Raw genomic sequence first — 19,935 nt, 5'->3', positions numbered from 1 at the left:
AAAAAAATTTTAAAGCATAGGAAAAAATAGAAAAAAAAAGACTGGAAAACAACACATCTTTCTAAATAATTGTGCTGAAGAGAAACTAAACTTGCTCTCCTCTTTTAGAAAAGAATAATAAAGATATGACACACCAAACTCTTAGAATTTGGCCAAAGAACTAACTCAGAGAAAATGTTAGATACTTAAATGCTTATTTAAGAAAATAAGGCAGATTGAAAATAAATGACCTAAAACTTAAAGAAACTTTTTAAAAACTCCAAAGTAAGAAGTGAATACAAAAACAAAAGCAATGAAATAAAAATTGTAAACGAAAGACAAATTCAATCAATATAACCAAGTTGTTTTTAAAAAGAGCTAATTGATAAAGCAGAAAACTTTGTATCCAAGAAAGAAAAAAAGTACATTCAACAACAGAGTAAAGCAATACAAATAATAAATCTATGGGGAAATTTTTAAGAGCAATTTGCAGGGAAAATGTATAACTAAAATTTGGTCTTGAAGGAAGAGATTAAAAACCTTAAACCAGGGCTTCCCTGGTGGCGCAGTGGTTGAGAGTCTGCCTGCCGATGCAAGGGACACGGATTCGTGCCCCAGTCCAGGAAGATCCCACATGCCGCGGAGCGGCTAGGCCCGTGAGCCATGGCCACTGAGCCTGTGCGTCCGGAGCCTGTGCTCCGCAACGGGAGAGGCCACAACAGTGAGAGGCCCGCGTACCACAAAAAAAAAAAAAAAAACCCTTAAACCAACAACCACAGAATGAGTTTAAAATATAAGCAAAGACCTATGCCTAAAAGTATAGCGGCAACTAGTTCAAGATAAAATTTAACAGTCAAGTTCTATCAAAAAGATCCGTGAGGGGACTTCGCTGGCGGCGCAGTGGTTAAGAATCCGCCTGCCAATGCAGAGGACACAGGTTTGATCCCTGGTCCGGGAAGGTCCCACATGCCGTGAAGCAACTAATCCCGTGTACCACAACTACTGAAGCCTGCACGCCACAACTACTGAAGCCCACACACCTAGAGCCCGTGTTCCACAACAAGAGAAGCCACTGCAATAAGAAGCCCACGCGCCGCAAGGAAGAGTAGCCCCCACTCGCCGCAACTAGAGAAAGCCCGCATGCAGCAACAAAGACCCAACGCAGCCAAAAAACAAAAAAACAAACCATCAGTGAGTGAACAGATAATCCTTGTGAAAGGATTTGACAGCCAGTCAAAAAGTAAACTACTGGCCATTCCAAGTTACAAACATGGAGGAGGGAAAGCAGCCCCCCTCTTCAAAAAACAAACCACAACACTTAACAACTCCCATTTGATATATGCTAAAAGAATAATCCAGGTCATCCAGATAGTCAATAACTGATAATAGTTAGTCTAAAAACTCCCCACTGGAATGTACACTCCAGAGACAGCAGAGATTTTTGTCTATTTTGCTCACTGCTCTATCTCCAGTGCTTTGAAGAGCCCCTGGCAAATAACAGGCACACAATAAACATTTGCTGAATTAATTTAAGGGTCAATCAACATCAGGAAATCATTTAAAGGCTCTAAAAGAGAAAAATATATATATATGTATACATATATGTAAATATAGATATATAAAATTACCGCCACAGATACTGAAAAGGCATTGACAGTATTTAATACTCAGTTGTAACAAAAATCCTTACTGTGTTAGAAATTAAAAGAACTGTGTCTGACCTAACAAAAGACAATCATCACAAACCCATAGCACAAATCACACTCAATGGCTAAACATAACTTCTCAGGACCCAGACAAAAAAGTCCCCATACCTCTGGTACTATTCAACCATGTACTGGAGGGTTCCAGTTTATGCAACTGGACAAGAAAAAGAAACCCAAAGTCTAACAATTGAAAAGGAGAAAACAAAAATGTCACCATCTATCTACTAAGTGACTATCTACCTGGTAAAATCAAATCGAAATAATTGAAAGAACTGCTAAGAACAGTAAAATTCGGTAAGGCAGCCAAACAAAAATATTAACATATAAAAAGTTTTCCCACATACCAGCAAGAAATAAGCTCATGTTTAATAGCATTAAAATCTGTAAAATACATAGAAATAAACACAACAGAAAATATGCAAGGCTTATAGAAAGAAAAGTATAAGTTTTACTCTAGACATAAAGGACCTCAATAGAGAAAAATATCACAATTTTGGAAGACATAATGTTGTCAAGATGTCATATCTCCAAATTAATGTACAGTCACAAAGCAATCCCAATCCAAATCCCAACATGATTTAAAGGAAGCTGACAAACTGAGGTAAAATCCATATGGAAGAAGATAATGAGCACGAATAGTGCCCTCACAAACATATATCTATTTGTGCAGTTACTCCATCTGATATTTAAAGCTATGGCAAACAGCATATATTATAGATAGTATGCAGAACAACATTGTTATCAGGTAAAGCTTTAATAATTCAAACAGTGTGATACTGATGTAGGAATTGACACTGGATCAGTGAAACAGAAGACAACACGTTAACAGATATTTATATGAATTTAGTTTACAATCAAAGCAGCACTTCTAAAAGAATGGTCTACTGAATATACTGGTTAGGGAAGACTGTTTATCCATGGATGGAGGTGGGGGGGTGGGGATAAAGTTCAAGTCTTACCTCAAACCATACACAAAAAAGAGCTGCAGAGACAACAGATTGGTGCTTGCCAGAGGTGGGTGGTAGGGGTTAGATAAAATGGATGAAGAGAGTCAAAAGGTACAAACTTCTACTTATAAAATAAGTAAGTTATGGTGGTGTAATGTACAGCACTGCCAACTACAGTTATTAATACTGTATTACATATTTGAAAGTTGCTAAGATAGCAAATCTTAAAAGTTCTCATCACAAGAAAAAAAAATTCTGTAACCATTAATGGTGATAGATGTTAACCAGACTTACTGTGGTGATCATTTCACAATACCTACAAATATTGAATCATTATGTTGTGCACCTGAAACTAACATAATGTATGTCAATCATACCTCAACTAAAAATTTTTTAATAAAAGAACTTTAAGAGATAAACATAAAAGCTAGACAAAGTCACTCCTCTTAGGGAAGCTCCTCTCCAACAAAAGGGCTTTCACTCCAAACAATTTCACTTCATTTCTTTCCCTCCCCAAACACTGACAATCTCTTCTTGCCTCTGCTAGCTACATCAATATTCTGCCAATTTTCAAGGATCAAAATCCAGTCACATCATCAAGTTTCCTAAAGTGTGTAATCAGTGAAATATGTTAGATTTGGAGTCAAGAGCTCTAGCAGAACCTTGACTCTTATCCTAATAACCTTTAGCACAGTCACTTGACCTCTCTGTCCCTAGGTTTCTCGTTTGTATATGACAAATTTGTACTTAGCTCCAAAGTGAGTTCTAAAATTCTCTATTTCATCAATGTTGCACCTGGACCTTTCTTACGCCACATACATCACCCCAGTTCAAAAGACTTATTTGCAGCTAGGCTTTCTTTTAAGTCTTGCCCTGCTCCAAACCATCCTACACCTCCGATCCATCCAGTCCACATCCACTCTCAAAGACTCCTTATGAGAGCACTTTAATTATGCCATTCCCACGTTAGTGATTCTCCACTATTCTTAGGATAAAATCAAAATGCACTATCCTGGCATTCAAAAACAGTATGACCCCAACTTACTCTTCCAACCTCATCTTACGCCTTCTTGAACCTTTTATCTGCGGCATATAGCTCCCTTCCCTGTTACCCAACACAACATCCTCCATCTCAGGCTCCTCATCCTTGCACCTGACACATCCTATTTCTCTTGGAAACCTAAGTGCCATCCTTGATCCAAACTAAAGTTCCATCTCTTCTCAGGTCTTCAGATCACCTTACTTATTATTAGCCCAGAGCAATCACGCTTTCCTCCTAAATTTCAGCATTTAATGCCAGTACCATGTATCTAGTACTCAGCAAACATTGCCTAATTCTAATGCTTCTTTTTCTACTTGAGGGGGGGGGGCGGGGGGGGGGCGGGCCATATGCGTAATCAGTCACATAAATTATTCCTTGAAAGCAGGAACCACGTTCTCGATTCTACTTAATTGTTTTCATCATTCCTTATTTTACTATCAGAGAAGTGTTTCCTTGCCCTTTGGGGGCAACGTTTATCTTGATGATACACAATCCTGAAAGGTTAGTCTCCAAATAATTAAGAGTTACCTTGAAATTTTTTATATTTATTCTTTGCTCAGAGAATTCTGGATCTCCTTTTCTGGAATTGCCATAGGGACACTTTTCACTACCCTCAATGATCACACATCTTAGTTTCTACTCCGATGATCAACTCTGGTTAACTCCTCTGATCACTGCTGAAGGACTCTATTAAAGGAATATAAACTGTAGCTCTTTGAAGGCTGGCCTACTAGGAAACACCCGAAGACAATGCTGTTCTTTACCTTTCCGTAAGTCTGCCAGGCAATCTTACTGTTCATGGATGAAATTAAGGAAATTTATCTCATCTGGGAATACCATCACACTATTTAGAGGACACCATGGAATTATAAATAATCTAATATTGCTTTAGACATTAGTGGAAATAATAACCTCCTGCATCTAATAAAACGTGAAACGAAGTATATACATATCATGTCAACATCTTGAAAGCACACTTGGAAATATCAAAGTCACCTCACACTTTTCAACTCTTGGGTCTGAGCCCTACTTATTATCAAGTTATCACTAAGAGCAAATTAACAGAGTTCTCATTTGGGAGGACAATCAGTGCACCAAACTTCCTGCAAATACAAAGTTAGCCTTTCCACTTAAACTTCCAAGTCAGATTATTTCTGTGAATGCTTGAATGTATTTGCATAAAAGATCAATTTTGAATAAAGCTGGGCAGAAGCAAAATGAGTCTTAAGCAAGCCTCACTGTTTTCATCTTACAAAGAGAAGACTGACCTGTCTTCCAGCCTTGTGAATAAATATCTTGCAAAATTCACTAGGCATAGGGTGTGCTCAAAGAATACTTGCTGGAAAAATATGCTGGGGAACTGCCAGTTTAAAAAGAAAAACATTTTCACCCAGTTGGAATTCTAGAGAAACAGGGGTTACAGCGACTCAGATGAAAACCCTCAAGATATGAAGAAAAAATTTTTTAGAAAAATCCCAGATCTTTTCATTTTCTGAGTAAAAGTCTATGAAAGGCAACTAAATGAATCAATGAAGGATTCAACTATTTTAACTTTACGCATCTAAAGACCAATAACTGAAATTCTGCCCTTGATATGTGGCAGTGTGAAAAGGCAACAAGTCTCTTTACTTGTTCTATATAAACTGATTTTACAATCTGTAATAGTTTTTGATCAATTGTTTCTGGGAAAGAAACAGGAACAAGAGAACTCTGTATTGTTTTGTTTATTTTAGGGGCAGGGGAGAGACAGATGTTTTTCATTAGGGATATTTATTTTCAAAGTGTAACACTCCAAAAACAGCTTTATTAAGCAAAAAGGATACCTTTCTGGTAAAGGCCTTTGTCTTTACGCTCACTATACCCCATCCTCAGGGTCCACACTTTGTAAACTTAACCTTCAGATTTCTTCATTGCCACAAGTAGAACACAATAAAAAAAATAAAAAGTTACACACAGGCACACACACCAGGTTACCCCATGACAGAAACAAGTGCGCAGACTGCTGCGGCTCCACCATTAACTCCCTGATGGGACCCAGTCTGGGGACTCCCTGAGGTAATGCAGGCAGTGTGAGCTACACAGAGGGTTGCCTGGACGGTCAACATAATCAGCAAAACAGGGTAGTATGGCTCACAGTGACAAAGGCCTTTCCCATCCCAGCCTGGGTCTCATCATTACAAAACAACAAGAAATATTTTTCAAAAAGGTATAATCGAGATTTTATAAGTGAGGAACTTAAGCCTAGGAAGATTAAAAGACTAAACTAAAATGAACAATTCTCAATAGTAGTCCAAAATTCTTTCTACTATATTGTTCCCTCTTTAGTACTAATCCTACACATGCTAAGAAAAATGATAACTTCTAGTTCATCCTTCAGGTTTTCTGGTGATTATCAAATAAGAAATCAAACGTTAACGATAAACCTTATACTCAGACACTGAAGTGACAAAAATTTGTATAATTGGGTTGAAAACCAATCAGGATATTCTTCAATTGCTATTTCATGCCTTTCAAGTTCTTATAGTAATCAGATTTACCAGAGTTTTTTTTTTTAATTAATTTTTATCGGAGTATAGTTGCTTTACAACCAGAGATTCCTTGAGGAAAATAATAAACGCTAAGTACATGCTAACAGTTCAAGCATCAGCTATAAGCACAGGGAAGACTAAAGGAGAAAGAACATAAAATACTTTCATATCTTAAAAAATTTCTTTTTTCCAGCAACTGGGGAAATAAAGAGGATTTTTCCATGCAAGTTGAAATATAAATCATCCTTTTAGAATACCAAAAATGTTTATTTGCTGGGAAAAAAATTATGAAATAAGCACCTCCTTAGATTTATTATAGTAGAGGGAAACTATTTAACCTTCCCATCATCCCTCACGGTCAATGCCATGCCCATCAGTGTACTGGGCCGACAGAGAGGCATCTGAAGAGCTATGCACCTTCAGGTTTGCTCCATTTCTCCAAACAGAATCTTCTTTCTGCTCCTGCCAAATCAGTTCCAGGAGAAAAACAGTAGAGAGAGCAGTAAGGAAGACCTAGCTTTCATCTTCTCCATGATCTCAAGCAAATTATTTAACATATCTATAGTCTTGGGTCTCAACTATAAAATGAAGATATCACCTTCATCATATGAATGTTTTAAAGATTTACCAAATGCAAACCACCTAACATACAGAAGGTGTGATCAATACTTATTAATTCCCCTGTCTCCTTCTTTTTATTTTTATTTTTTTGGCAGCACCATGAGGCTTTCAGGATCTTAGTTCCCCGACCAGGGAATGAACCCGGGCCACTGCGGTGAAAGCACTGAGTCCTAACCACTGGACCGAGTCTCAACTACTGGTCCACCAGGGAATTCCCTCTTTCTTTTTTAAAATAATCACCCCCAGCACTTCCTAGATGTTAACATCTACCTTAACAAAATGCCCCACCCAATCCATCCAACTCCTGTTCCACAAAAGAAATGAGTAACAGTATTGTAAGTTAAGAATATATTTGGGGGCTTCCCTGGGGGCGCAGTGGTTAAGAATCCGCCTGCCAATGCAGGGAACACGGGTTCGAGCCCTGGTCCACATGCCGCAGAGCAACTAAGCCCATGCGCCACAACTATTGAGCCTGCACTCTAGAGCCCGTGAGCCACAACTACTGAGCCCGCGCGCCTAGAGCCCATGCTCTGCAACGCTCTGCAACAAGAGAATCCACCACAATAAGAAGCCTGCACACTGCAACGAAGAGTAGCTCCCACTCACCGCAACCAGAGAAAGCCCGCGCGCAACAAATAATAAATAATTTTTTAAAAAAGAATATACTTGGTATACCTTTCCTCAAAAGATACTATCAGGGTTTCCCTGGTGGCGCAGTGGTTGAGAGTCTGCCTGCCGATGCAGGGGACGTGGGTTCATGCCCCGGTCCGGGAGGATCCCACGTGCCGCTGAGCAGCTGGGCCCGTGGGCCGTGGCCGCTGGGCCTGCGCGTCCGGAGCCTGTGCTCCGCAGCAGGAGAGGCCACAACAGTGAGAGGCCCGCGTACCGCAAAAAAAAAAAAAGATACTATCAAATTCCTTAATACTACTTACATTTCTTAACCATAAAGTGCCATATTTTTACATGATGTTCGGTAAATCTCTTCTCATCAACCAAATCCAAAGGACAGTTTGATTCTATTTCCACTAAAATAGGTAGTGTTTATGCCCAAGCTGTGGGTAAACAGCCTAGATTAATACAGTCGGCCCTCTTTTTTTTTCAGTTTATTTATTTTTATAATAATAATTTTATTATTATTTTTTCCCCTTCACTGGCAGGTGGATTCTTAACCACTGCGCCACCAGGCAAGTCCCTGGCCCTCTTTAACTGTAGGTTTCCCATCTGAAGTTGGCTGAATCTGCAGATATGGAGGGCTAACTGTACTCACTGTACTAGGCCATTTTATATAAGGGACCTGAGCCTCCTCGGGATTTTTGTATCTGCAGGGCTCCTGGAATCAATCCCCTGAGAGTATTGAGGGACGACTGTATCCTGATTTCTTATTAGCTATGTGACATTAAACAAGTAACTTAAACTTTTCAATCCTCAGTCTGAGTCTGTAAAACTAAGATAATATCTACCTCGTTGTATTGTGAGGACTAAATAAATTAATGCATGTAAAGCACTTTTAACATATTACCTACCTCCAAATATTCCACAAATGTAGGTTATTACTTTTTTTCCTCTATCAGTATGTCTCAAACTATGTTATCTGATTAGGCAAAGTTGATTTAAAATGTTTCCTAGCTCAACCAAATCAATTCAGTCAAAACCTTCTTGGGGCCCACGTTTCAGACTAATTTAATCCCAACAGCCCTTAGCTCTGTCTCCTTCAGTTTCTATCTTACCAGGATGCATCTCTCAAGTACCACAAGAACGAACAGGAAACAGGGATTAAGGATGAACAAGAAAATGGTCACACACATAAATGGTATCATTCAGTTCCCTGGCTCATGCCCTTTATTCTATTAGGCAGAAGAAGTAAAACATCTTTTAAGAAAATGATTTTTTTTATGTGGACCATTTTTAAAGTCTTTATTGAATCTGTTAGAATATTGCTTCTGTTTTATGCTTTCGTTTTTTGTCTGCAAGGCATGTGGGATCTTAGCTCCCCGACCAGGGATCAAACCCACACCCCTGCATTGGAAGGCGAAGTCTTAACCTCTGGACTGCCAGGGAAGTCCCAGAAAATGATTTAAAATGGAATTTAACCCCTCTTCCTGGTTGCCATTCCTCAATGTCCACTCCCCACTGCCCCCCCACACACAATATTCTCCACATATCCTCTTACTGAGTTCTGAATATAATCTATATGGTTGCTACAATGTTACTAAATAGGTTGCCAGAGCAACGAACAACATTTACAATTTAACAACAATTTTTCAGTATATTCTGTTTGAGGAAGACTCTTCAGATACTTTTATTACTAGATTAAAACTAATTTCAAAGCAATCTGGCTTACCACTTTGGTGCAAAACCTTTCTTCATAATTATACAATTATGAAGTCAAACAGATGGGGGGACTTCCCTGGCGGTCCAGTGGTTAAGGTTCCGCGTTCTCAATGCAGGGGGGTGCGGGTTCGATCCTTGGTTGGGGAACTAAGATCCCACATGTCGCACGACGCAGCCAAGAAAAATAAAACTAAATTCAAATAGGTTAAAGTTGCCACAAAGCCTTAATTAATGAGAATCAAAATTAGTAAGATTTACTCTTTATATTTATTATATACTGAGCCCCTTGGTTCAAACAGATAGCATAATTTTCCCAGATACACGATGGAAAACAGGAAAAAAACAACGAACTTGTAGTTATGAAAGGAGATGCCTTAGGCACGAATTTCTGCCTACCTTGCAAAATACAGATGTCCCTGGGTATTCGAGGGGGACTGGTTCCAGACTCCCCTCCCCCCAATACCAAAATGCAGATGCTCAAGTCTGCAGATATAAAATAGGGTATTTGCATATAACCTATGCACATCATTCTGTATACTTTAAATCATCTCTAGATTACTTAAAATACTTTACAATGTGAATGCTAAATACATAGTTGCCAGTGAACTGAAATTCAAGTTCTGAATTCAAGTTTTGCTTTTTGGAAGTTTCTGGAATTCTCCCCCCCCAAAATATTTCTGATCTGCAGTTGGTTGAATCCACCAATGTGGAACCTGCAGATCCAGAGGGCTGACTATAATCTAATCCATGTTGGTCTTTGCTCAGGGAGAGAGCAGAGAAACTAAAGTACTATTCATTTGAAATACAATGTGACTCCAAGCTTTTCCTAGTAAAACAGTTTATTTTATCTTGCTGATGGAATCTAATAGGGTGCTCTGCAAATGACACTGAAACTTCTGGGTATGCCCAACAGCCAAAAATGTTTAAATGAAAATTAGTAAATATGGACCACATTCAGTAACATCCCCCATTGGCTCCTTCTTCATCCCAACAGATCCATCCAATCTAGTTACTCCTGTCAAAAATCTGAGAATTACCCATAATTCCTCTTCCCTCTCTCTCAACATCCCACTCATCGCATCCGATCAATCACAAGTCCTAGTCACCCTACCTCCAAAATACCCAGTTCCCTCACTCTTCCCTCCAAAGGCCAAGTCCCCACTCTCTTACATAGCTTACCACAGCAGCCTAAATGGTTTCCCAAAGTCTAAATCCACTCTACGCTTCATACAATAAGAGGGGTCTTTAAAAAATCCAATGATATATAAACTCTGTCAATGGTTTCACGATACAATTTTAAACTGGAGATGACCTACAAGCCCACCTACGCGACATAGCCTCTAGCAACCTCTCTGGCCTCATTTCTCGCTACTCTCCTTACACTTTGCACTGTTCTTGAAAGCATCCAGCACCTCCCATTCCCAAGGCCTTAGCACATGCCGTTTCCTCTGTAACACACCTCCTCTCTTTTTCACCAACTCCTTCTCATCATTCAGGTCTCAACTTACATGTGACTTCTTCAAGATACTTGCTAGGACATCCCCACCCATCTTAATTAGATGTTCCTAATATGCACCCCCTTAGCACTCCGAACTTCGTTTCTGTGGCACCCACACCACTATAAATATATCATTAACTATATGATTACTTGCTCAAATAATCTTTCTCACCTATACTGCCCATGAGGGCAGGGCAGGGACTGTGTCTCTCTTATTCACCACTATCTACCCTTAGCACCTCAGCACAGAGTAGGCATTCAATACATCTAATAAGCGAATTAATTAATTCCAAAGTCTCCAATGTAAGTTTCTGAGGCCTCTCTGTAGAGGTCAACTCCTTCTCTGTTTACACAGGATTACTTGGAAGTCCATTTCCTGATTTTTAACAGTTGCTGGAACTTACAAGTAATACAGAAACCTTCATTTTTGAGACACTGGTAAAGAACTTGAACCCTCATATAAGGGTTATTTTGCAAGGTGTGTTCTTATAGTCACCCAAGCTTGAAACTTCAACCATCTATGATGATCCCTCCCTATTTTTCCCATACCGCCTTTGTTATTAATCCCATTAAATCTATTTCTGCACCACCTCTGGAATTTCCTCTTTTCCTTTTTACACTACATTTATTACACTTACCTATATTACTAGATCTCTAAAGTATTTCCACTCTAGCCACTAAAGCCCCATGCCTTTTAGTCTCTGTCCTCTGTCTTTGCTGTGCCTTTTTCCTGTACTGACCTACCTCATCAGGCCACAACCAAGACAACCTTCTACCAAAATCCTAGCCATCCTTCAAGACTCATTTCTAATATCCTTTCTTTCCAATTCCATCAACCAGCTGTGATCTCTTCCTATTTCATTTGCATCACCCAACATTTACCATATATTACTATATGCCAGGCACTGTTCTAAGTAGTCATCTTTACCTACCATGTCTCCAATACACATCAAAACTATAAACTTTTTGTGGATAGAAACTCAGTTTATTTACCTATGGCATCTCTCACGTCTTACACACTCACTCATAGGTACTTATATATGACCACTTTAAAAGTGTACAACTGACCCTTGAACAACATGGGTTTAAACTGTGCACATCCATTTAGACACAGATTTCTTTCAACATTTAATACGATCTGTGGTTGGTTGAATTCATGGATACAGAGGGCCGTGGATGTTCAACTGCAGAGACGGTGGGCACCCCTAACCCCATTGTTGTTCAAGGGTCAACTGTACTTCACTCAAATTTTTTTTTTTTTTTTGCGGTACACGGGCCTCTCACTGCTGTGGCCTCTCCCGCCGCAGAGCACAGGCTCCAGACACGCAGGCCCAGCGGCCACAGCTCACAGGCCCAGCCGCTCCGCGGCACGTGGGATGGGGCAAGTACCCGTGTCCCCTGCATCAGCAGGCGGACTCCCAACCACTGCGGCACCAGGGAAGCCCCTTCACTCAATTTTAAAGAATGAAAACACCAATCCCAAGGCAACAGAAAATATTTGGAGCAACTAGATCTGCAGCAAACGGGTAACCCCCAAATTCCTGCTGCCTAACTTCCTTCCTTCAGAATCATACAAGAAGCACCAAGAATAATTCTCACTACCTACATAACTTCTCAGAAAAAAGGCGGGGGGTGGGGGGTGGGGGGGAGAAGACGGAGAAAATACAGAAGCTCCTATTTCTGCCACTGGATGTCAATATGCAGGCTAGCAGAAAAAGAAAAAAAAAACATAGTCAAAGATGATTAGATTAAATTAGAACAAGATGTCTGACAAGTGAAAGTCTACTCAGCTCTGAAGTAACTTCTCTAAGAACATGATGGAATTATTCCCACATATGTATCACACCCAGTGAGATCCACAATAATCATTTTAATGGATTATGGGGCGGAAAGGGGACCTAAGGTAGTAAAAGAATCAAAGCTCTAAGTCACAAGTCAAGAAAGCCATTTTGTTTCGAGGTACACCAGTGACTTACAGGGAACTTTGCCTCAGACTCCCCAAATGCAAAAAAATGGTGCTGAGAATAGCTCCATCAATGTTAAAGACAGAGCTGTCACAATTCAAAGTAGTTTAAGCCCTAGAGATCAATTTCCTCATTTATACTAGAAAAAGTGGTAACATGATTAGCCATATAGCTAGTCTGTAGCAAAGAAGGGTTAGATGTTAGGTTTCCAGCTAATAAACCTCTCACTCCATCATTCTGTGAAAGGACAAGGAATAGGAAAATAAGGACAAATCAAGTAGACTGCCACCTTTGGCAACATCATCTGTGAATACTTAATAAATTCAAGTATGAGCTATAACACAAAACATTCCACAGTAACTAAAAAGCAAAATCAACAAACACACTAGTCATTCATTATACCCTTAAGTCTTCATGAACAACTCCAAAAGGGTGAAATTCCCCAGAAACATATAAAAGTCACCGCAATCAAGACAATCAAAATTCAAATAACTTCTTTAGTGTCACTAAACTGAGCATCTAGTTTATTTTTACTCAACCCTGATCTGGAACAGACTTCAGGAGGCTATCAGACAAATAAAACATAGGTTAGAATAAATTTAAAAAAATAAAAACATGAAAATAAAACAAGAACAGGGAGAACAAAACGAAGCCAAGAATGAGGCTTAAAAAACAAGTACAACAGTAAGTCCTACAAATTTGGCTCTAAACTTCCAAAAAGCCAACAGGAAAATGGAGACCTAGTGAACAACACAAATTATAACAGCCAGGTAATAAAAACAGACTTAAAAGCTTAGGAAAAAATACAATTATTCTTGGTTGCATATCTTTGCCCTGAAGTCCTTATAAAGAAGGCATTGTGTAACATAAAGATGTATTTTACATATAAAACAACATATATTTCTGTAGTCACTAACAAAATGTTTTATGGAATTATTTTTATTCTAACCTTCAAGATAAGCCTATGGTAACAGTTTACAGAGTTTTTTGGTTTTTGGTTTTTGGTTTTTAAGGGAAAAGAGGTCTACAAACTATCCAGGTACTCAGAACACTGATGATCTAAGAATACATTTAAGAGAATAGCTGGAAAAGAATTTTTTCTTTACAGGTACTTACTATAAAAGTTTACAAGCACAAGAGTAAGAAAATGAAAACTAAATTCAGCAAAACTAGGTATAGGTCCAGGAATTCCTAACAAAATAGCAGAACGAAACTCTTAGAAATGAGAAGGAGGAATACAAAGAAAAACTAAAGTGAAGAAGAGAGTGTGGGCGCACAAGCACACACTCAACAGTTCTTGTTATAAACACGAGATAACTATCAATAAATGCTTCTATTCATACTTCTACAATTAAGAATTAAACACTGAGGTATTTATTGAAACATACAGCTTCCTTTCTAGTCCCTCGATCAAGAAGATGACGTTTTTAAAAAGAATGGTATAGCACAGGGAACTCTACTCAATGCTCTCTGGTGACCTAAATGAGAAGGAAATCCAAAAGAGGGGATACATCTATACGTAAAGCTGATTCACTTTGCTGTACAGTATAAACTAACACAATATTGTAAAGTAACTACACTCCAATCAAAAAAAAAAGCCAAAAAAAAAAAGAATGAAATGTCATTTGCAGCAACATGGATGGACCTAGAGATTATCATACTAAGTTAAGTAAATCAGAAAAAGACAAATACCATATGATACCACTTACATGTGGAATCTAAAACATGACCCAAATGAACTTATTTATGAAACAGAAACAGACTCACAGGCATAGAAAACAAACTTATGATTACCAAAGGGAAAAGGGGGTGGGGGAGGGATAAATTAGGAGTTTGCAATTAGCAGATACAAACTACTATATATAAAATAGATAAACAAGATCCTACTGTATAGCACAGCGAACTATATTCAATACCCTGTAATACACCATACGGAAAAATATATGAAAAAGAATATACGTAGATATATGTATAACTGAATCACTTTGGTGTTAACCAGAAATTAACAAAACATTGTAAATCAAAGTATTTATACTTCAAATAAAAAAAAAAATTTTTAAGATGATGTTTAAATTCCTGCTCATTCCACAGTGATGTTACTAAACAACGATATAGGTCAAACTCAATGTAGTGCAGATTTTCCAAAGTAGTAGTTACATGTACCAAGACAGGAAGACATACAAATATAACATTTTTGGATAATTTTCCAAAAAGAACTTAAAATAAAAAGGTATAACAGTTTTAAATTAAACATAAAATCAGTTAACCAAAAAAAAAAAAAACAAGGAAAAGGAAAGAACTTCTCTAAACATGTCTCATCCAGCAATATTAGAATTTACTAACTGTAAAATGATAAACACAAAATTCTCAACAACATATAAAACCAATCATTCTGCTACTGCTAGCATGTGCCTAGGATTTACAATGAATCATTGACTTTCCTCTTGGAACATAGGAAATAAGGAAAAACACACATGAATTCTTGGTGAAAGCTTGTAATTTTCAGAGAACCATCCACTTGTAATTTAAGCAACATCATTTAAAAACAATTCATTTCAACAGTCTTCTCTACTAAATATTTTCATTATGGCTGCTCAGACTAAATCTACTGACTTTATCTCTGACAGTACTTCAGCAAAGGAGTGAAATACTAGACAGGCTACTGTAAGAGGTAAAAAGTTGAAATTCACCAGCTGGGTCAAGCTCCTGAAGAGTTAACTAACTTCTTATTCCAGGACTCAAGAATTATAAATCTGGTTATAAGATTTGGGAGGGACTATTAAATCACAAAGAAAAGGCTTCTCAGCATCCAGAGAACCTCCCGGTTTTTTTTCTTTTTTAATCAAAGCAATGCGTCCACTCTCACTGGCCAATTGCTGAAAATCTTTAAAATACTCAGAAGGTCAACAAACACCTGGCTAAATACTAGCCTTAGGAGTCAATTGGGTAACCTTGCTTAACAAGAACTTAAAAGTATTTACACTTTACTGGTGGTTTTGTCAATAAGTTCATATATATCATAATATGCAAAAAGTACATTTATTTGACAGTACTTTTAGTGTCCAAATTGTCCTTACTTTAATATGATCTGAAGATGGAAACTCAACTTTTTAAAGCATTATTTAGTTGATTTCATTGTAAGAGGATTAAACTGATCCCAAAAAGTTTCCTAAAATGATCCCTCAGTTGTCCTTATAATTCACACCCTATCAATCAACAAACCATTATGTGAGAAGAAGTGAAACGAAGTGAAATGGACTAAGAGGTCTTTTCAAATCACTAGACTTACCCCATGAAATAAAAAAAGTTCTCTCTTAGGTATTTTGATTTCACCGGGTTGGAACAGTTACCCACAACATTACCAAAACTCAGAAATGTTTCCAATACAATGTATCCTGAAAAGATTACGCTTATAGAGTCTAGGTGTTTTTCTTCATCAAATACACAAAATAAGTACAGGAAACTTAAAATGTTTCAACTACAGTATGTTACACAAAATTACTTTTAAACACAAAATATTCAACTGTTAACCAAGATTTCTTAAAACAGTGGTTTACGCAGCAAAGTCAGTGGGGATAATGCCACAAATACTGGCAAGCTGATTTAAGCTACTAATCCATTTAAGGAACGGTAACTATGTTACAGCAGTAGCAAGGCTCTGAAATTTATTTGCTTTAGACCTGAATATAGAAATGGACTCTTGAGCACAGTAAACTAACAAATGGTAATGGAACTTGGTCTATGAGGAAAAAATACAGCAAAATTATCCAGATTTTTTCACTCAAAATAGAAACAAAAAACAAAATTTCATACTCGGATACAGTGTTATCCATGTGAATAACATAAACAAAACTGAAAAAAAAAAAGGAAATTTACTTATGCTTAAAAGCATAGCTGTCTCAACGAATTCTCCAGTGAAAACCTTAGTCACCTTTTTATTTCAGGCAAGGGAAAGCCAATTATTCCAACATATCCACCTATTTCAGCCTTCTCTAGTAATCCAACCTTTACAACATCCCTACCCAAAAAGGAAATGAAAGAGGATCTACTAGTCAACTCCCCTGCCCTTGTTTTCCAACTACTCTGTTTACTCTCTCATAAGTCTCGATAAATGTACATTGATCTATCTTTAAGGAGATATATTTTACTTCCTTATCTGTCAGGAGCAGAATGCAGGGTCAGGAGGGAAGAACAAGAGTAAAGCACCTCTGGCTCAACCAGGTCCATCTAAAGTGCCACACAAAGCTTATGAATAATTTTCCTCAAACCAACAGATTTTGAAAATCCAGTACAAATTTATTCCAAATATGTCAATACATTTTACTTAACTGAGAGAAAATAAAATCCAAATCTGATAAAGATGGTTTCTTTTAGGGAGAGAATGAGGTTGTGAAAGCAGACTGTGCTTGGAGGCAACCTATAAAATATTCTGAAGCATTTTCTGGTTATTAGTCCTTAAAACATACGGAAATCTCAAGTGTTAAAATTAAAGACTGAGTACATTCTCTGCTGAAAGCTCAATTAGAAGCAACAATAAATTCCAGCAAACTTAACTAGGTCAACTAAACTTTTGGCCCCACTTACTAGAAACAACAAAATGTGAAGTCAAGCCTCATAAACTTACAAAAATATCCTACATATAGTTTCAAAAGAAACCTAATTATTCACTCTGAAAGGATGGGTACACTTTTACAAATTGGAAGTCTTCCAGTTTTTTCTTAGTAAGATTTCAATGGGAAATTAACAGCTTTTACCCTACAGCAACACAAATGCTGTACCAAATATACCTTCCATTTCTTCACTAGCAGGTATACATGCATCCACCTACCTAAAATTAGGAAAAAGACAAACGAAAGAAATCTAGGCACCTATATACAAAGAAGCCCATTCTTCCCATGATGGGAATTCACCAACTCTTTCTCTCTTGTCCAAACATTTCCCAAGAATGACATTATGCATGATTCTACTCACAGGGGTAAGTGGCGCTGCTCAGGATCAGCTCTGGTCAGTTCTTCTTCTTCAATATCAGACTCTCCCCCTGAACTACTGTCAGTGACGTCTGAATCAAATGCTCGTTCACTGCACCTCAAGTTAGCTATACCACTGGCTGTAAATCTGTCCAATTCTTCTGAAATCGAATCACTTTTCAGGAAGTTGCTAAGTCCCTCTGAAGTGGCGGTCTCACTGGCAGCTTTTCTCAATGCAGCTTCAGCCTTTCGAGTTAGCATCAACTGGCTCCGGGGCTTCAAGGATTCCAAGTTTGGCAGTTTGCTCAAGGTTTTCTCTAAAAATCCACCCAGCTGATGCTGTATATGCCTCTCCACCTGCTTGGCTTGCACAACCTGTAAGCGCTTCTGTAACCTGCGGGCACGGCTCTCAATATCAGCCTGCCGCCGTAGTAAAGCTGTTATCCTTGTGTCGGAATCTAAAGCACTGAAAAGAATGGAAGACAGGGGAGACTTTTTACCCTCTAATTTGACACCCCCCAAGTTAGAACTGGAGTCTGTGTCAGGTGATAACCTACTGCTTCCTTGAAGTGCCGGCGGCTGTTCCATGGAATTTACAGAAGATTTGTTTGCAGTGCTATTATTGCTAAATATCGTTGTGTGTTCTACATCAAGGCTTCTATGTGGAAGAGTGCAATTGGTCATACCCCCTTTCAAGTCCCCAGATTCAGATGCCACCACTTCACCCCCCTGAAGAGAAGATGACGTGAGAGCTCGTTTTCCCCCATTAAGGGGACTGGAATTGTCGTGATCAGAATGTGTTGAACTTTTAGTCAATTTCTTCGCCAACCCATTTACAGGTGCTTGTGGCAGAGCTGTCTGACCACTTGTATTCATGGTTCTAAGATTTTCTAAGGAAAACTCCAAAACTGGCTGTCTCCCCAACAGCTCAGCTCGGAGTTCATAGGACTGAGATAAGAGAGGATGAGATTTAAGTACTGTCTGCTTGCTGAAGACACCTTGCAATTTCAACGATTCCTTTGAGGGAACAGATGTTACATCGGAGCAAAGATAAGATGCCACCAGTGGTTGCAGCTTTCCCAAGTCTTCCTTGTTAGGATTATTTCGGAAGTCTAGACTGGGGTCCTCTGCAGCAATGGCTTTTCTTTTGGTTCCGTTGGCAGCAATAAGGATGTTGGCGTTGCCGTTATTTTCGGCACTGCCAGGGGACAAAGTGGAGGATGGGGGAGCCAGTTTGAACCGGATATGGTGTGCTTCAGCTGCTGCGTCAGTGAGAGCGGGCGCCATCGCAGCCATTCAGCACAGAGAGACAGGAAGTCCAGCCTCTCCCGGTGCCGAGGCCAGCTCCACAGCCCCTTACCGCCTCCCCAGAGAACAGACTAGAAGAGAAAGAAGAAAAGGAAGTTAGAAATACAAGCACGTTAGAAAACAACACACGTTTTTAATACAAACATTACTTGAGGCTGTTAACCAAACTCTGCCTCCAGAAGAAAAACACTCAAACCAAAAGGGGAGATGTGTTGGGGCAGGGCCACAATCCCTGCACAAGAGAAAGAATTCCATCCTTTTTTGTCACTTGTTACCATAAATTGAAAGTAGCCACAGACTGTTAAAGTTAAATCATCTGCATCTAAAAAATATCTTTAAAACTTCTTGAAATTAGTGAATTTAAAGCAAATGTATCAAACTAAGCACCCAGTAATTAAACAGAAAAGAATTAGTAAGGAACTCCTCATCCCTACCAAAGTTTCTATGCCAATTGTCACAGGTCTGTACATTTTTCTGGCCAAAGGATCCAATGTTCGTCAGCTTCCCACTTCTCTGCAAGACAGATTATACTAAAAGCTTAATTGTATCACACCTGTGTTACCAGTTCACTTCATCAATTTTCTTTTCTTTTGCTGTCCTCAGTATGGCCCACCTCTCAAATTAACTGCCCAACTGATGTGTCTCTTTCCTTTACCCGAAAGCTTCTTGAAATAATAGTTATAGGGCTTCCCTGGTGGCGCAGTGGTTGAGAGTCCGCCTGCCGATGCAGGGGACATGGGTTCGTGCCCCGGTCCAGGAGGATCCCACATGCCGCGGGGCAGCTGGGCCCGTGAGCCATGGCCGCTGAGCCTGCGCGTCCGGAGCCTGTGCTCCGCAACGGGAGAGGCCACAACAGTGAGAGGCCCGCGTACCACAAAAAAAAAAAAAAGTTATAAATAGCTGCCTCTGCACTTCTCACTCTTCTATAATCTGGCTTCTACCCCTACTGCTCTGGCAAAGGTCACCAGTAATCTCATCATCAAATCCAATGCTCAAGCCTCAGTCCGCATTCTATCTGACTTCTCTGAAGCCTTAGGTAGTGCT

At 38.9% G+C, this 19,935-nt stretch overlaps 1 protein-coding gene across 3 annotated transcripts in view; it reads right to left on the bottom strand.

The window, feature by feature from the left end:
• KANSL1 (KAT8 regulatory NSL complex subunit 1) overlaps positions 1-19,935 on the bottom strand; it is a 142,300-nt gene that overhangs the window by 106,297 nt on the left and 16,068 nt on the right. For all 3 annotated transcript variants that reach the window (XM_082679279.1, XM_082679280.1, XM_082679281.1), the window contains exon 2: positions 17,588-18,962. In XM_082679279.1, coding sequence (XP_082535405.1) covers positions 17,588-18,879 — 1,292 coding nt within the window. In that variant the 5' untranslated portion in view covers positions 18,880-18,962. The remainder of the gene's footprint in view (positions 1-17,587; positions 18,963-19,935) is intronic.

The sequence above is a fragment of the Grampus griseus genome (assembly GCF_964374135.1).
Source record: "Grampus griseus genome assembly, chromosome: 20".
In the NCBI taxonomy this organism is placed as follows: domain Eukaryota; kingdom Metazoa; phylum Chordata; class Mammalia; order Artiodactyla; family Delphinidae; genus Grampus; species Grampus griseus.
The sequence above is the reverse complement of the archived record's forward strand: the minus strand, read 5'-3'. Positions and strand labels throughout refer to the sequence as shown.